The sequence below is a fragment of the Camelus bactrianus genome, chromosome 2, assembly GCF_048773025.1.
Source record: "Camelus bactrianus isolate YW-2024 breed Bactrian camel chromosome 2, ASM4877302v1, whole genome shotgun sequence".
NCBI lineage: Eukaryota > Metazoa > Chordata > Mammalia > Artiodactyla > Camelidae > Camelus > Camelus bactrianus.
This window is the reverse complement of record NC_133540.1, coordinates 69855069-69873544: the sequence shown is the minus strand read 5'-3', so window position 1 is coordinate 69873544 and position 18476 is coordinate 69855069. Positions and strand designations below refer to the sequence as shown.

Genomic DNA, 18476 nt, shown 5'->3' with positions numbered 1-18476 from the left:
ACTAAAAGTGTAACCTTAGTGAAATAACTACAAAATTATTTACAACAGAACATAAAATTAATGGCAGAGTACAGAACTGTGACTATAATCAGTAAAAGCCAGATATGACATAGGCTGTCTGTTGATCAAATGTTTGTCCTACCCACTGTTACAGATGTTCTCAATATGCTTAATTACAGGCATGCCACAGAGAGATTAGGGGTTTGATTCCAGACCACGGTAATAAAGATCGCAATAAAGCAAGTCACAAATTTTTTGGTTTCTCAGTGCATAAAATTATGTTTACACTATACTGTCTTCTGTTAAGTGTACAATAGCGTATGTCTAAAAAACTAATGCACATACCTTAATTTAAAATATTTTATTGCTTAAAAATGCTAACCATGATCTGAGCCTTCCAAGAATCATAATCTTTTTGCAATAGTAGCATCAAAGATCACTGATCCCAGATCACAGTAACAAGTATATTAATAATGAAAAAGTTTGGACTATTTTGAGGATTACCAGAATGTGACACAGAGACACAGAGTAAGTAAGCAGCAGATGCTTTTGGAAAAATGGTGCCTATAGACTTGCTTGATGCAAGATTGCTATAAACCTTCAATTTGTAAAATGCAGTATGTGCAAAGCACTGTAAAACAGAGTGCAATAAAATTATATGATAACTTTTAAGGGAGGTGTTTAAACAGGGGGAAAAGAGATCATTGTACATTTCCCTCTAAGAAAATAAAACCTGAAATTATATTTGTGGCATTGTGATTGTTAAATGAGCAGGCATAGTACATTGTCAGAGCTGAGTCTGTACAAAGGCAGGTTACTGATCACACTTGGAATAAAAAGACCCTTTGAGAACCTAATGGAATGCTCTAAATTCTCTCTCCAGAAGAGCATCTGTTGCATTTCTTTTTAGCAAAATGGCCTACGGTGTGTTTTGATTGACATTCAATAAGATAGGATGGGGGAAAATACTGCTTATGAGAAAATACCCCTTTCTCCACTTTACTGCTCCCTTCTCCATGCTTTTTCAGCTGATAGCTTTGTATTCCAGTGAGTTATCTTGTCCTCACCGTTTAACAGAAAAAGAACAACATAAAATCCTTGCATACCTTGTTTGATTGGAGAATTTTAACGTTTTTCATTTACCATTGTAAACCGAGGATAATTGTGTAACTTTTTGACCTGTAGTTGTTACATGTAAGGCAGTGTGTCTTGCAGCAGGGTGAGCTTCTCTAAAAGAAATGAATCCTAGATAGTTTTTGCTTCAACTCAGGCGTCTTATTGTTGAAATGAACTTTTTGTTTCAAAAAAAAAAAAAAGTAGGCCTGCAGTTATAGACTGACTGAATATTTATCTATGGACCCATTTCTAGAGCAAGTGTTAGTAGTCATTTTCGTTACCTTTTATTAACAGCAGTGGGCACAAACTAAATATATTTTGATATTTGAAAAAGGAAAATGGTTCTCGGCAAGGTAAGCTAGTTGGCATCTTGCACAGCAGGGACACAGGGTGTCCTGAGGAGACCTTGCTGCCTCAGTGGGAAGAGTACCAAAAAGAGCAGTTGGGCTAATGTCAGAGGTATTTTATCTCTGATTTTTGCTTTTGTATGACAGTAATCTTTAAAATTATAATGAAGTGTAGTATAATACCAGACTTGCTTCTCTCCATTGTAGTATATTTAGCATGTCGAGTTTTGATACAGAAAGTCTAAGTTAAAGAATTTTGCTTAGGAAAATACAAAAAATTTTCTTGTAAACAGAATTCTGGAAGGAAGGCATCTCATGACTGTTCTGTTTTTCTAGGTCCTTTTATAGAGTTTTGACAGAAGAATTCTATTAAAACTATAAGTTGCTTATGGTTCTGACCTTCCAGAAATATTCCTCTCCTGCCACTTAAGAATCTGTGTATAAGTGTATCAATTTTTGTGAAACTTTGGCTAAAAAAACTGTTTAAATATTGACATAATTAAATCTGTAGTGTACAGCTGCCTTTAAAAAAATGTAAACATGAAATTGGAATAAATTTACTTCAAGATTATTCTTTGAGCAGGATTTTTCCTTTGAAAACAGACTTGAAATTTCCAATTGGTCCCAACTGCAACTGAAATGTATTTGCTGTAGTAGTTAAACAAATGTGGGAAAAGAATGTAAACTCAAGATAACTCAGGTTGCTTACACTGAAATTTACTTGTTTTTTCCTTATTTTTTCCCCATTAGTTCAGTTTTGAAAAGAAACCTTTGCTCTATCAGTATATGTTTCTCCATTTTCAGTTTTTGAAATATGAAACAGAAACTTCAGTATTCTTGAGATAGAAGACTTATTAATTTAACATTTCATTTTAGTGCTTATTTGGCACATTATTGAAAATGACCATATTTGATTCTTAGCTTCTGTGATGTTAACCAAGGGTATTTATGGATTTGCTCTGGTTTCCTCGTTAGCATCTTTTAGAAAGCATTTTAATTTTGTTCAGAATTTAGGTATACCTCAAACAATTTAAATTTAGGGAAAATATATATTAGTCATGATTTCAGAAATAAGTAATCATGGCATGTTAATAAATTAGTCATCAGTTTGAAATATTTTGCGATTATTGATTATTGATAACATTTATTCCCAGATATAAAATTGTATAGCTAGTAGTTTTATTAATTCTTTCATTTTTAGTACACTATACATAATTTAATATATTTTCTTTAAATAGTAGCAAATGGTTAAATATTTGGGAAAACAATGTTTTTCAGTTTTAGAGTCCTAGGCATGATATATTCTGATATATGATTGCCTAAGTAAAGCCCAGTATTCTCCAATTACTCCATTATATATTTTAAGTTAATAGAGCTGTATTTCTCCAGAGATTATTTAACTCTGCCAGTCAATCCTGAATATAAATGTAATTGGAAGAACTTTCTTGCTTATAACTTAGATTTTTATAGGTTCTTTATAATTTACTGCACACCCTTTGTATCTAAGGAGAACTCTTACTAAGTCTCATGGAACTCTTATGAGCAAAGTAGTATCCCCATTTAAAGTTTAGGTAATGGAGGCTTAGAGAAGTAAAATAATCTGTCCATCACAAATCTTTTAAAAGGCACCAACTATAATCCTTAAACTCTGCTTCCATTAATATTATTTATTGTGCCATCTTTATTGATAACTGTGTTCAGCATTGCTATTGAGTAAGCAATCTTTCACTTTTTATTTATGATAAAATTATTAAAGCACTTAATTTTTTCATTGTATGTTTTAACATCAAACAGGTTTTAGTTTTTCATCAAACTGCTTTCTGCTTAGAAATGATGAAAGAAGGTGATAGCTCTTCTGCACCTGAATTTGAGAGAACAATAATAGAGGATAATATTTCCAGAAAATGAAAGTAGCTCCCATACTATTTTTCAAAACTGTTTTCGTGCAGAGGTGCACTAAAAGCACCCCTAGGTTTGATGAATCACTGGAGGACTCACAGAACTCGGTCTGTAGTCATGCTCATGACTAAGAGTTATTGCAGTGAAAGAGTACAAAGCATGATCAGCAAGGGGGAAAGGTGCGTGGGACCAAATCTAAAGAAAGGAGGTTCAAATTTCTAGAGGTCCTGTTGCAGTGATGTCACATAGTACATGTAGATTCCTCCAGCAATGAGTAAGAACAAGACAGGCAAAGCGCTGTCAACCAGAGAAGCTCATTAAAAGCCAAGTACCTGAGACAGACTTAATTGGGGATCCTTACGAAGGCATGCTGGGCCTCGTTCATACCAGAACTGGAGACTCACAGGAGGAAAGCAGGTGTTTACCGCATTGTTCATATAGTTTAGGCACAATGAGCCACCCTATCTTTTAGAGGAAGTTTTATATGACTCTAGGGAACTGTTTACCAGCCAAGTTCCCACATGCCAGGCAAAGGGCAACCTTGCAGCCAGCCTTTCCTAAGGAGAGGCGGCCTCAGACCTGCTTTGTTCGGTGTTATGTGGGATTCAGGAGGCATTGGGGAAATTAGGTGTTCTTGGTCATTTGATAGTATAGTGGGCATGATTGCATTGAAAATTTTGTTGAAATAATCTCAAAGTAAATGGTATAATTAAGGGTATTTATTTTACTGAAGTCATTAATATAGTATTTACTGAAGTATTAATGTAGTATGTCTTTATTGAACGATTCCTCCAGCTATTGGTTTCAGTTATTGAAGGAATTGAGTTTCTGTGCATGGAATTATTTAGCAACCAGACCTCAATTTCTATGGAAAAGTTAGTAGGATGTGTTATTGTTGTTGTCATTGTTATACTTCACTTGAGAGAAACTGCTAGAGTATTGCATCATTCCAAAGAGCATATTTTATAATTTGAACTACCTGATATTATTTTGTTTGAAATGATGATGTATAGTTAAGAATAATAGATGTCTGGGATAATAAAAGCCTTATGATTGTCTAAATCAATCTGGAACCAGTACAGTAAGACCTCCTGTTAAGCAAATACCTGACTGAGAGAGGACCATGGCAGACTTGTTCCTCGTTTTCTTGTCGTCAGAACACGGAGCACTGGGTGTTGTCTCTCTTTTTACCACTGTAAGGCCAATGCGGATGGAGCACAGTGTCTGGCATGTAGGAGGTGCTTGAGTATTTATTGAATGAATGAGTAACTGAGTGGGTACGTGAGTGAAAAGAGTGACTGGTAAGATGTCAGGAAACTTAGTTCATAAATTACCAGAGGAATGTGGGAAAGAGGAAAGCAACATCTGTGCCATTTGGTAGAAATTATCAGGGTTTCTCCAAAAATTAACTGTTTTCATCTAGATGATTCTTCTGAAGGAATAGGAGATTAGCTTATTATTTAAAAGAATTGGCTGTACAAGTTTTTCAGTGCCTAATTTCTCCTGGTAGACCTTTTAAAGAGAATTTCCAAAGTACTGAACAACTACAATCTGATTCCTTTCCTTTTCTTTTTTCCTGTTTTAAAGAGAGGCGGCCCCTCAATCATGGTACTAGAGTTTTTCTTTTTCAAAATATCCATTAATTAATTAATTAATATATTTGTTCTCCTTCAAGATTTAATCGATTGAGAAAAGAAGGAATCATTGCTAAGTTAGATTGCTACCACTTCGCCAAAAACGTTTCCTTCCTTTTCTCCCCAGCATCACACACGAGCTGTCTCAGCAGTCGGCTCCGCCAGCGGCTGCAGCGCCAGAGGGGCCGGGGAGCCCAGCCTCTGCCAGGGCCGGGGTGGCCGGGGTAGCTGGGCTCACTACTGCCGCCGCCTTCAAGCCTCTGGGATCCACCAGTGGGATCAAGTCACCAAGCTGGCAACGGCCAAACCAAGCAGGTATGCTGGAGAAGTTGCTTGCTTTTTGCTTTTCTTAAGTGTAATTATGAAAATGTGTTTGGGATATATGATCGAATACACTGGTGAAACCTAGTCTCAGCTATCTACAGTTTAAAAATTGAGAGGAATAGTTACAGCTTTGTTTCTCTCTGAAGTGTCTCTTAAACATTCTCGGTGTGTTTTTGATGCAACTGCCACTTGCTATTTCTGATTATAGAATTGGGCATGGCCTGGTTTCCCAGATTATTCAGGAAGCATGGGTTGAATTGTAAATCTAGGGTCTTACTAACGAACTATATTGTTGGAAAGGTAGCCTTGGAACTACAGCATTTTAGTTTTGATCATATATACAAAATAATAACAACAGAGGCATTTGTTGCTATCAGACAGTTACTGAAGAAAAGGACTTTTACTTTTTGTCCTCTGAAGATTCACGAGGCAGAAGCGGAGGAAGGACGCAGTAGGTACTAGAAAGAGAGCATTTCTAGCATGGTAGGAGGGAGCAGCTTGGGCTTCATTTGGAGATCTGAGTTTTTATTCACTTCTGCAGATAAACAGCTTTAAATAAAGTCACTTAACCTCTTGACACTCAGTTTTCAGATTTGCAAAATGAAAAGAAACTAAATATTTCTCCAAACACAAATGAAGGTTATGATTCTAGGACTAAAGTACCTCTTAACAGGAAGATGAGACCGTCCTTAAATGTTGCTGATCCTTCCCTCAGCCTTCATCTCTTCTTACTCTCTGTGCTCTCCCTGGATGATGCGTCATCCAGATTCCTTTTACTACCCTGCCCCTGATGATCTGCAGGCCTCTCTCTCCTGAACCCCGTATTCTCAAACTTGTTGACCTGCCTGCTGTCCCAGGTGGCACCGTAAATGCAGCACATCCAAAAATAGCATCACCCATCCCTGGCACCCAGGCACCACAGCTAGAAAGTAAGGTTGAGACCCTCACCGCCGGCCCCATGGTCTCACAGTAACTAACACCTAATGGTTCCTCTTCTTAGTACTTCTCACGTTTCTTCTCTGTGTGGTCAGAGCCATTGCTTTGGTACAGGCCCTTGTCGCTGAGAACAGCTTCTAACTGATTTCCCAATCTCCTCACCCCATCGATTTGTCCTCCGTTACAGGTGATCTTTCTTTGCCCATGTCACTCTCCTGCCACACATGCTGTGCTGTGTTTCCCCCATTAAGACCGTATCCACTCTGACCTCTGCTACCTTTTCAGTCTCATCTCCTGCTGCTCCCAATTTATAATCTGTGCTGTGGTCTTCCTGAAGTATCTTCAGTTACTGAGACATGCCATGTTACCTTATTTTTGAAAGTTCTGGTTCCTCTGCAAAGAAGGCACTCCCCCCCCCATCTTATCCCCTGTGTAATTCCAGTCCTTCCTTATCAGTTTTGGGATGAGTATTGAGTGACTGCACAAGGGGTTGATTTGAAAAATATGATAGCTTTAAAAAAAAAGACCGTTTATTATTATTTAAGAATTTTTTAAGTTATAAGAGTGGAAAGAGGGGATTTTTAATTAATTTCATTAAGAATCCATCTTTGTTTTGTATTTTCCATAGTGTTTAAATATATTAACACTACATTTATTGTAAGTCAGTTATCTTTAGAAAATTACTGATTATTTATATAGTTAAAATTTATTTCATAGTGTCATTTTGTATAGTTTCTAATTACCATTGCTAATTTTGCAAAGAAGCTACAAGTTTTGTGTTACGAGAGAAAGAAAAAAAGCCATTGCATATGATCTTGACTGTTTTAAAGAAAAGACTTTTATTACTTTTGAACCCTTAAAATATTTAGACTAATATCATTAGAGATTTCTGCACTATTTGACTTAGCAAGATCTATTCTCTTGAAAAAAATGCTGATGGCTCAGCCCTACACATTTTAAATTATTTCCATTTCCTTAAAGCTTAGCTATGACAATGGAGAGTTGCTGTAATTATTTTGTATGTGATTAGAATACAGAAAGCAACTTTCATAAAATTTTTTTTGGTATGGTAATTGAAAGGGAACAGGAAAATGTTTCCTAAAAAAGCAAGGAAAAAACTAAATTTCAGAGGTAGAAACTTAAGGAAGGGTACAAAGTATATGTGCTGTGAAGGGCAGAAAGTGTATGTACTGCTTTTGGAAATTCCGAAACTGGTCAAAATACTGCTCTGCCTATTAGAGTGAAAAGATGTGGAACTCCTGGAGAATACACTACAGCAAAATTACCACGAGAGGGCGACAGAATCCTTGTTTCTCTTGGTCTAATTTAGTTTGTTACAATAATCAAAGCAGGCAAATAATATAGATATAAAACTATAATCATGATTCACTTGGTTAATATTTAAAATATTAATCTTTTTACAGAAGATATAACTGAATCTAGTTGAGAAAAACTACAACAGTACAGAAAATTATACAGTGTATATAACACTATAAAGCATTAATTATTATTAAAAGAAAATGTTTTGCAGTTGTGAAGTTTTAGTTGAACTACATCATGATGCTAAGCTCAAATCAAAAAATATTTGCAGAACTCTTGCTGTTTGTCTTGCTCTAGGTTCTACAGACTGACAATGAGTTTATGTTATGTAAAAGTTACTTATTTTATGCTATTTTGTAAAAATTGTAAAATGAATACAAAATTCCCAGCCACCCAAATTCTATAATTTTACTCTACCTAGCATTACACCATATTTCAACAAAACAAAACAAAACAAAACAAAACAAAAACCTCAGAATCTACTTAGTCTTTGATAAATAGTTTCAGGGGCTTCCTAATGCAAATGAAAAAGTTCTTCTGATTTAGAAGGTGGTAGCTGTTTCATGATGGGTTCTTAACGTTCTTCACAACTCACCTGTGAAAACGACAGTGCCAACCAAAGAGTGCAAAAGCTAGAGAGGCCAGTCGCTGCACTAGTGTGGACTCAGATCAGACACTGAACAGGTGGCGTTTCTTTTCTCATGCTGAGAACTTCAAGCTTCTTTCTCTTGTTAGTTCACAGCTGTGCTCTAGTGTGGGCAAAAAAAAGGGGAAAAAAAAAGATTTTATTACCCCCCTCACCTACCCACCAACACCAAAGATATCATTTTAAAATAATTCCTGCAGTTGGATGGGAAGGATGGGAGCAGAATCAGCAAAATGCAGTCTATGGCCCACTTAATTGATCGTGAAACAGTGTAATGGACACAGTCAGTCTTTTCATAAAAAGTGAAACAGAGTAGAAAATATGAGAGTATTTTACTATATGAAGTATATTAACATATTCAGGGTACATATCACATTATGAAAATGTGGTTTTAGTTTATGGATGTATATATACATGAATATGTATGTAAGTGTCTATATATGCACACATACAGACACCTATATTTTGAATCTTTCTATTTTTATAGTTAAGAAACAGTTTGAAAGACACTTATTTAAATAAGTATTTTAGTTATACTTTTGCCTATTGGGTGATGACTGATTTAGTTTTGAAATGATAACCAAAAAACACAAAATCAAAAACAAAAGGCTACACTGAAAGGGCTAATTGGAATTTTAAGACCTACAAGTGCATTCTGAACCTGTCATGGGTTTCTGTTACCTCCATTGAAGTTCTGACTTTAAATCTGAGATCATTTCACTTGTGGTATCATATAGCCCGTGTTACCCAGAAGTCTTTCAAGAGCACAGTAATGCAACACCAGTTGACAAATAGGGACTAGGTGTGTATGTCACAGCATGATAGTTTAGACTGGATTATCTTCTTTTTCTCAGGAGTGTAGTTTAACATACACTGCCACACATACACAGCTTGCCAGAGACGGACAGCTAAATATTTCAGGATACAAAATGTTAAAAAGTTCATAGCCTGCATGAAAGTATCAAGATACAAAAGAAGTGAGAATCCATGCTTGAGCTTTACGTAAGCTAGCCATATTACTTCCTACATGCACCTTGTCTTTGGTAATAACTTCCATAATTCCAATGCAGTAGTCCCCTTTAGAAATGTTTACTGGAGCTAGTAAATTACATAAAAGGCAAGATTCTTCTTGTTATTTTTCAAAATTGAGGATTTGTACTTCTTTACACTTATATTTTAACTCACTACATTTGTACGTCTGACAGGCTTTTTAACACTTGAAATTTTCATATTGTATATAATAAGTGGTTAGATAGATATTTTTAAAACCCTTTTAAATTTAACAGTATACATTTAAAAATATGTTCCTGTGTTTCTGTAGGTGACCTAATCTGGAATATAATATTTTTCCTAGATTTGGTTTAGGTTATTGATTACCAGATTAGGTAAGTTTAGTTCATTTGATGCAAGTATATATATAAAATATTACTGTCTTACCAAATATAGTCAGGTGTTTTTCACAAATTCAGTCTTAAAGTCATGAAGAGCCATGACATGTTGAAAGCACATAAGTTTTCTAACTTTAATTATATACACAATGAGAATGACCAGTGCATTAGAATATAAGCAGAGCTTTGCTGGATCAGGCCTACTGTTCGTGGAACCCAGTTTGTTGACTAGAGAGGCCCTGAAGAATAGAAACCCCTGCCCTCTGGGGCAGCGACCTCAGAAGGCTGTAGATGTTGCCTGGATGGGGTGCTGGGACTTCAGTTTCTTTACTAAAATAAGGGTGTAAAAAGCTCCCTGTAGTATCGTTGTGGGGCTCGAATGATGCAATGTATATTGAAGTGCCTGGTACATAGAAGATACTCAAGAAAGGTGGTATGTCTAGCCCTTTATTCTTTTTAATGATAGTGTTAGTAACTTACACTGTTACCATCCAATACAACAGTTCTCCTCACGTGACTTCCCTGCTTGAAGATGTTGTGGGCCCTTTGCTGCCCACACGTTAAATGTTTGGCTTCTTAACTGGACTCACAGTCCTTTCACAGCCGTGTGCCAGCTTCCTCTCCAGCCTCACTCACTTTGTATTATCTTTCCTCGTGGTCCCTCCGGTCCTGGCACACTCAAGTTTGTGAGTTTATACCATTCCTCAGGCGCACACGTCTGTACTTTGTACAAGGGGCTTCTTTTACTTAAACTGCTTTCCCACCCTTCTACCCGTGAGAAATTTCTCTCCACTCCTTAATACCGGATGTCATCTCTTCTGTGACCCTTTCTTGAGTCCTCTGAGTAGTTGCCTATTCTTTCTCTATGTTCCTACAAAATTTTGATGATGGCTTTATTGTAACATTCATCCTGTTCATTTTGGTTGTTTACATATGTGTATTTTACCTGTGTTTTTAGAACCCCTTAAGGACAGGGACCAAGTTTTACTATCTTTGTTTTACAGCACTGAACCAATAGCTGGTACCGTTTACAGGCCCTCATTCTGTAAATGCCAGTGCTAGGTTTGTTTGTCTTATTTTGGACATCCTCAGATGATTTGAAGGATTCTCCAGACATTGTTTTTCCCTCCTGCCAGACTTGAAATCCCCACGGCAGTCACTGAACAGGGTGGGCGTGCTGCCTGCCAAGGGCCACCATTAAAAACCATACATACAGATAAAGGAGAAGGGGCTTTCACTGTCCTTGGAGATTAAATTCCCAGAAGGCTTAAAAGTTGCAAACATAAACAATACTGTAACTAGTACTGTATTATTATTTTCCAGTAATTAAAAAAATTAATAATAGATCTGAAGCCATCTGGTAGGAAGTTTTTTCTCAAAAAATATGGAAATTTACAGCATATAAGAAACCAAGAAGTGGAATGCAGAGGAAATATTAGGAATAGTTCACCAGCCTTGTCACGGTGGACAAATTAACTGGGATGCAAAGCACCAGTAAGTAACAGAAATCAATTTAAAAAAAATACAGAATTAAATCTGATTATAAGGTCCAGGTCAGAAGGCCTGGAGGTCTGGGTCAGTGGGAACCAGAGAAAAAGACCAATAAAGTTCCAGTGATACAGTCTTGAGGTAGCGTGTGTATTTGTCTATAGTGGAGTCATAGTTTATGCAAGAACAAAGTGTTCATGTTTGTGCGTAAAGTAAAATCATATGCAGTCAAGGCCCCCTTGAATATTCTCAGGAAGAGGCCAAGTTGGAGAGGGAACAACATACGTGGAAGCTCTCAGAGAACTTGGCTTCTCTGCGGAAGGGCAAGTGGTTCAGTATGTTCAGGACAGTAGAGTGGCTGGAAAGAAGGTTGGATGGATTAGTGGGGGTCTGCTCAGAAAAGGCTTTGAAAGTAAAAAAGAGTGTGGATAGATGCAGAAAGGAAGCTATGGTAAGATTTGTAAGTTGGACCGTGACACAATCAGATTGGCATTATTGACAGATCATTACTGCATTAATGTGTTTAAAAGGTTATCATGACTTCAGTATAGAGATTAAGACTGGAGTCCTAGAGACGACTGATGCGTTTGTTGAGGTAATCCTGTGCAGGGGTGATGATAATGAGTATTAACCTGGGCATTGACAGTGGGAGCAGAGAGAATTCCAACAGCAAGAGAATGCAAAGTACTTACACTTTAACCTGCCTGGGAGGCAGGTTCTAACCACCGCTCCCCTGGGGAGTGTTGTCCCTTGTGGAGTATTCATGTATCCTCTGTTAGAACCCTGGTAGAGGATTGCATTTGGCTTAAAGAAACTATACTTTGTTTTAATTCAGACTATGGCTCAAAAATTGATTGTATCTTTAAGTTTATGTAATGTGTGTAGTTATAAAGTAAAAATCTGAGTGGATTGCACCTTGTACTTGAGAAATATGTTTAAGTTTGCTTTTCTAACACAACTAGTCTATTTTTGCCGCATTTCCTCAGGTGAGTGCATTCATTTCCTCTAAATCAGTATGTGCTAAACGTTCACTCTTTTTCATTTCTTTATAGTTGCAAATACAAGGTTGGTTGCTTTGGCATGATCCGCACTGCATTGCTTGCCTTTGCAGGAAGCACTTGTACTACATGTTGTCATGGAAATAAATATCATGAGATGAAAAAGGGGTTTCTTCTGAGACTAAAGAAGAAAAACTCTATAGCGCCCCATTGGTCAAAAATTAAATACTTATGTTATTTGTGTGTAGTTCAGAAAGCTTTAAGTCCATGCATAGACTTTACTTTTTTTTTTCATTAATTACGGATTATTTCTTCCCACTTTTAAAAATATGTCGATTTTGAGAGCATTTGTAATGATTCTTAAATGTGTTAACATTGTAAATTTTTAATAAATAACACAGTTTGTTGCTCAGAAAAAGCATTGAGCTATACAGTACTGGCTAATGCTCTAATCACCATTTTTCTTTAGAAAATAGTATGACTTTATTTCATAGAGCCATTGAAAATAAGCTGTGTTATGTGTTCTTTCTTTGTCATGTAGTGGTGTCTAGCCATGCTGAAATGTCTCCTTTTTCTGTTTTCTTTGCAGTTCTTGTAGCATGTTAGAATAATGCCACCTTCATTCTTTGTTTAATTACACACAACTCCATCTATTCTGTCCCCTGATGCTGGCAAGAAATTATTGGATTTCTTGTTTTTACTTTTATTATTAAATGTGTCCATGGAGGTAGACATTCTACAGAGAAAAGTAAAGGTATTTACTGAATATTATGGTGATATACCCAGTACACAAGCAGTATTTTATCATTTAATATGAGACATTCTTAACCTCCTTTACTCCATATGTAACAAATATTTCCCTATATTCTACTTACGGCATCGTTCCCTTCACGTGTATCAGGTACAAGTTTCTTCTGCTGTCTGAAAGCAGAGGTTCTTACGAAACCTTTTGTAAGGCAAAGTCATGGAAAGCAAAGAAGCAATTACCTTTTTTCATAAAAGTAAAAATCCTCTTTAGATTTCTTTCGGTTTAGTGAAAATGAGCACTAATGAAGTCTTTCATAAAAGCAAAGTGGCACAAAACAAACTTCCTGAAAGCGGAGAATATCTGTAATATGTATACAGGCTTCTTATTAGTGAATTGCTAATTTTTTTGTGAAGCAATTTTAATATATGTAGTAAAAGCGAGAGCTTATAGTTGGCAATGAGATTTGCAAACATCAGTATTTCTTTTTTAAAAGATGAATTGTGTTTTGAAAAAGCACAGTGCAAGTAAGCACTTGGAATCATTTGCAAATCTTTTAGGGACACAATAAATTTCTTTTGGTCAAGTGAAAAAGGGAAAAAGATACAAGCCTACTTTCAAAATGAATATTCAGTTAATTTTAGCTCTGTTATATTGTCTTGGGGAGTACTCACTGGGCCATTTGGAACGCAAGAATATAGTTGGTAGCCTTGAGAGGAGCAAACATCCTCTTTTAACAGTAAAATAGTGGATATCGTTGATTAGTAGTAATAATCATGTTTTTATAATTTTTCAGTTCTTTAAAGTATCCTTTTATTCAGAATATACAAAAAGGTAATATCATTAAAATTTTAAATGGGCATCATTTTCCCAGTGAGGTAATTCAGAGTCAAAGAGGTGTCAAAAAATTTGCTCAGGGTCCTATAGTGATTTGAACCCAGTTATTTTGACTAAATGGTGCAATTTTCTATATCACAAGATCACATCAGTGAATATATTTAGGAAGAACTAGCTCTCTTAGGGATAGCCTAGAAAGAGCAGATAGACTAGGTAACTTGCAATTAGTGAGATCTGTTTCAAGTAACATTTTCATTGCTTCTAAATTGCAGTTTTTAAATTTATCTAAGATTCTAGTTAACATGACCCTTTACCATACCCTGCTCCTGGTGTATGCTACATTTTAGAAATTTAAAAAAAAAAGCTTTTTTATTCATTATGGACAGAGCTTTGGAGAGATCTGATGCAGTCTTTTTTTCAAGGAAGACTTGGATGTATTTGTGAGATCTGATTAGATCGAAGACTGAATGATGTGCATCTCAGTTATAAGTGGATATAAATTCTATATTTTATTTGAGGTCTAAAGGAGATAGGGGTGAGAAAGGAAATTACTGTTTCTACAACCATCCCGAATTTCATTGTAGGCTTTCCGCTGCAGTAATAAATCGAGATAACTAGATTTGCTTAGCTAGGATGGATAGATTTATTGGTTCCATTTTTAAATTTTGATATGAATAAGTAAACTGCTACCAGTTGCGTATGTTTCATCTCTTCTAATAATGTTTTATTGCCATCTGCTCCCCTGCATTTTGACATCATTAAACTAAACAGTTCACTTGCTGTAAAGGCTTAACTGGTGTTGTCCATTGTCAAAACCATGGTGTGAAGCATGTAAATATCCCCTGTCTCTTTATGTAACAAATATATTTTTGTTTAGAATTATGACTCTCATACAGGAAAAAATCAAAGTAACAGCCATTAACTGCCCTCTTTTTTTTTTTAATTTTAAATGTCCTCTGATTGGAATTGACCCCCTTGCTGGAAGCTTCCCACGGTGATGCAGGTGCACTGTTTTGAAAGCTCTTCTTCCTCCCCATTCTCCTCTCACCCTGAGATCAAAATATTAAGTCATTTTTAAGGGAAGATACTTGGATTTATTCACATATGCTTTTCATGCAGAATTATTACATCTTATTAATTAATGCATATGATTCAAACCAGGGGCCCTTGGCCACCTCTGCTGCACCACCTGTCTTTGTAAATAAAGTTTTACTGGAGCACAGACATGCTCATTCGTTTACATGTTGTCTGTGACTCCTTTCATGCTTCAGTGGCAGAGTTGAGTAGTTGCAACATAAACTATATGGCCCACAAAACTTAAAATATTTAGCCATTTGCAGAAAAAAAAACTTTAGGTTTAAACCACAGGTGTAAGAAAAACCATGCCTGATAATTCTGCACAGCAGCTGTACACTTTACTGGGGATCTTGGGCACCCTCGTCCGACACTAATCCTAAGGCCCTGAGTTGCCTATTTGCTTGTGAACATCACCCATAAGAAGGGAAATTCTTTGGGAGCAGGTATCTTACTCTTAGGTGTATCTTTCATACCAGAAGATTTCCTAGAGCTGAAACATTAAATGTGCTCACTAGGTAGCTGTTGAATGGATATTTTCTTTTTTTTAGCCATGTAGGATCTGGTGTCAGAGTGTAATAATGACTGACAGTGATGAAGCATTTCTTCCACATTCAAGGAACTGTAAGCAAACACTGCTTATACCACCTTATTTAACCCTCTTACACTTTGAGGTCGTTATTTTTGCTATTTTACAGATGAGGGAAGCTGAGACCCAAAGTGATGACATTTCTGAGTTCACACAACTAGAAATGAAAAGAATGAGGAGTCCACAAGTATCTTAACATTAGTCATTATGCTAGAGATACTGCTTCCTCCAGCATAGAATAGCTGAGCAGTGTTCTCTGCTTCTAAAAGATGTGAAATTCAGATATAGCTTTGGATAATGATAATAAGGTTTTGTTTATCTTAAAGATCTAGTGACTAATTGAGAGAGAGCGAGCTTAGAGAATTAGTAGTAGTAATAGAAGCATAAGAAATATCCCCAGTTTTAAATTTTCCAGTGACTTACATTCATCATTAGAGACATGTTTGGTGTTGTCTGACACGGGGAACTCTTCTTAAATTTTCCTTCCCTTTCTGCTTCAGTTGTTCTGCTTCCATTAAAAGAATGAGCACTATTTATATGAGCATTCAAATCTGAGGTACCTTTCTCCTTTATTTCTGAGACTAGATTGCTTTCTCACTTACATAAATAGATGAAAATTGGTGGGGAAATGGTAGAAACCAAGCCCATTTGGGTTTTATGTTACTTTAGGAATAGGATATGTGAGAACTCTAGATATAATGTGAATATAAATAATTTTAATGCATGGTTTTCTCATTCAAATATAAGCTAAATTCTACAGATTTAATGTTTTAAATGAATTCTTAGCTTATAGAGTCTATTTGAGTTTACATATAGGTGATCCTCTTTAGTATTCTTGAGGTCATGAATCATAACTCAGATTTGTGGGGATTTTTTTTTTTAATATTATTTTGTTTCTTTTTGTTGTTTCTTCTTCTTTATCCCCCACTTCTCTCTTAGCATAAAGCACATTGAGCACCCATGATTAGGGCGTGGATTTGTCTTCCCATTATAAAATTAGAAATTGAAACAGTGATACGGTGATTTATAAAACTCTATAAATGATAAATAATTTGTTGATTTTTAATTGAATGTTGGCAAAACCAGAAATTTTAAAATCTCTTATCTTTATTTTCAAGGTACAGACTGAGTTTCTTTTACTTGTAACTCTGACCAAATGGAAATGTTCTATGGAAGGTCAGTTAGTAGGGAGAAAAAGGCAAATTTCTGTATCCCGAATTTTGATGATGTGTGATGCAACAAATTAAAAAAGAAGAGAAAACCTAATCTAAGTCCCCACACTCACTTTAATTAAAATACTCGAGATCCAGTTTAATCTAGGTTCTTAAGAGTTGAAAGGCTGGCTGCTGATGGAAGAAACTAACCTCCTGAAGTTGCGGAAAAATCTGATACTTGGCCTTGGGCGCACCTGTTCCAATTCTTTACGGCATACATACCAGCATTCTCCACTGCTGAGAGAGATGATAGTAGTTTAATCTGTCCGATTTTGCTTTTAATCACTGAATTAAGAAAAAAAGTTTGATTCCACTTGATAATATTTGCACAAACCTCTCTAGAATGTACTTTCTTCTGATCCTGGATCTTGGCTCAACTTTAAACCTTTTCTATTTCTACTGGATGTGATTTCATGCCTGGATTATGAAGAGTAGACGGTTGTTTATGCTTTCAACATAAGGAGCTTGACAGACAAAATGCGCAGATTCTCTGCTTGTCGTGGCCACCATCTGTTTGAAATGATTGGGGAAGGGGTGGAGAAGAAAGCACTTGGTGCCCACGATAATGTGCAAGTGTGTAGCCATCGCTGCTGCCCAATTTAGTATGTGCAAAATTTCTACCATAGCTTTGTGAACATATTCTTTGAGATGTTGAATTACAAGACTTTATCTCCCCAAGAGTACCAGAGCGTCACTTTGATGTAGCCCAGTTGTTTATATGAGGACAGCACTAGCCTCAGTGTTTATAAGAACACCCCTGCTAGGAGAAGTTGTTTTCCACACCAGGAAACCTCCCATATGATTTCTTTCTGTCTTGTGCAGGCTGTAAACGTTTTTCTTTTTCCTTTTGAAGGAGAATATTAGTATTCTTGATATCAGCCTTATTTCTGACTTAGTAAGAATGAAATATTACAGAATTTTTAAAACATATTTTATGGTTATCTGTAGATTTACTGCCATAACGTTCTCTGTTACTTTCTCTTAATTCAAGTGTAGTAGGTGAACTATTTACATCAATAAAGCTTATACAACAAAATGGATTCAACATTCCAATGCTTCCAGCCTGTTTGTCCTTAGCAGAAGTACTAGATCTGTAATTATACTTCGTTTCTGAAGCAGTTTATATAATGGCTGAGAAGTATGGACAGTCAGGTTGAGGGAAAGAAAGTTAGATCTCTGTAGGAAATGAATCTTTTACAGAATACATGAAGGGCTTAAAAGTGATAATCTAAGACGTTAGACATACCAGAGCAAATTAAAAAATAATGCTTTCATACATTATTCCTAAATTTATCCCAGCAGACTTATTAAGGAAGTTAAAATAGCAGAAATGAATCATCTCAGTTATCACTATCCCCTCCTTCTAAACTCATCTAGAAGTTAGTACTTCCGGATTTAGATCACACTTGAGAACATCTGCCTTCATGTTTTCATGGGTCAAAGGAGTACCTGGCAAAGAGCTTGTCACACAAAAAGCGCATAATAAATATTTGATGAATTAATCTTTAGGGACATAGGCACTGGAGTAGACAGAAATGGTTTTGGATCCCATATTCTCCACTCTGCTTCTTTGGCTTCCATGCCATACTCTCCTGTTTTTTCTCCTACTTCCCTCTCTGTTCCCAAAGTATTTCTGTTATTTTGCTTTATGCCTTAGGAGTTCTTCTATTTCATACTACTCTTTCTCTGAACAACTTCATTAATTTTCACAGCCATCAATATGCTGATGACTCTTGAATCGGTTCTTCTAGCTAAGTTCTTTTTCCTGAGTTCATATATCCACTAGACTATCTGTACTTAAAGGAAACACAAGCACCTCCAACTCAAAAAAAAAAAAAAAGGGTTTGAGCTCTTTGAGAGAAAGGACAGTACATGTTTGGTTCTCTCTTCTGTACCCACGCATAACATAGTACCTGCCACA

At 36.1% G+C, this 18476-nt stretch overlaps 1 protein-coding gene across 11 annotated transcripts in view; it reads left to right on the top strand.

The window, feature by feature from the left end:
- The window catches only part of PDLIM5 (PDZ and LIM domain 5), a 185413-nt gene that overhangs the window by 136035 nt on the left and 30902 nt on the right, over window positions 1–18476 (top strand). For all 11 annotated transcript variants that reach the window (XM_074343691.1, XM_074343728.1, XM_074343686.1 and 8 more), the window contains one exon: window positions 5124–5311. In XM_074343691.1, coding sequence (XP_074199792.1) covers window positions 5124–5311 — 188 coding nt within the window. The remainder of the gene's footprint in view (window positions 1–5123; window positions 5312–18476) is intronic.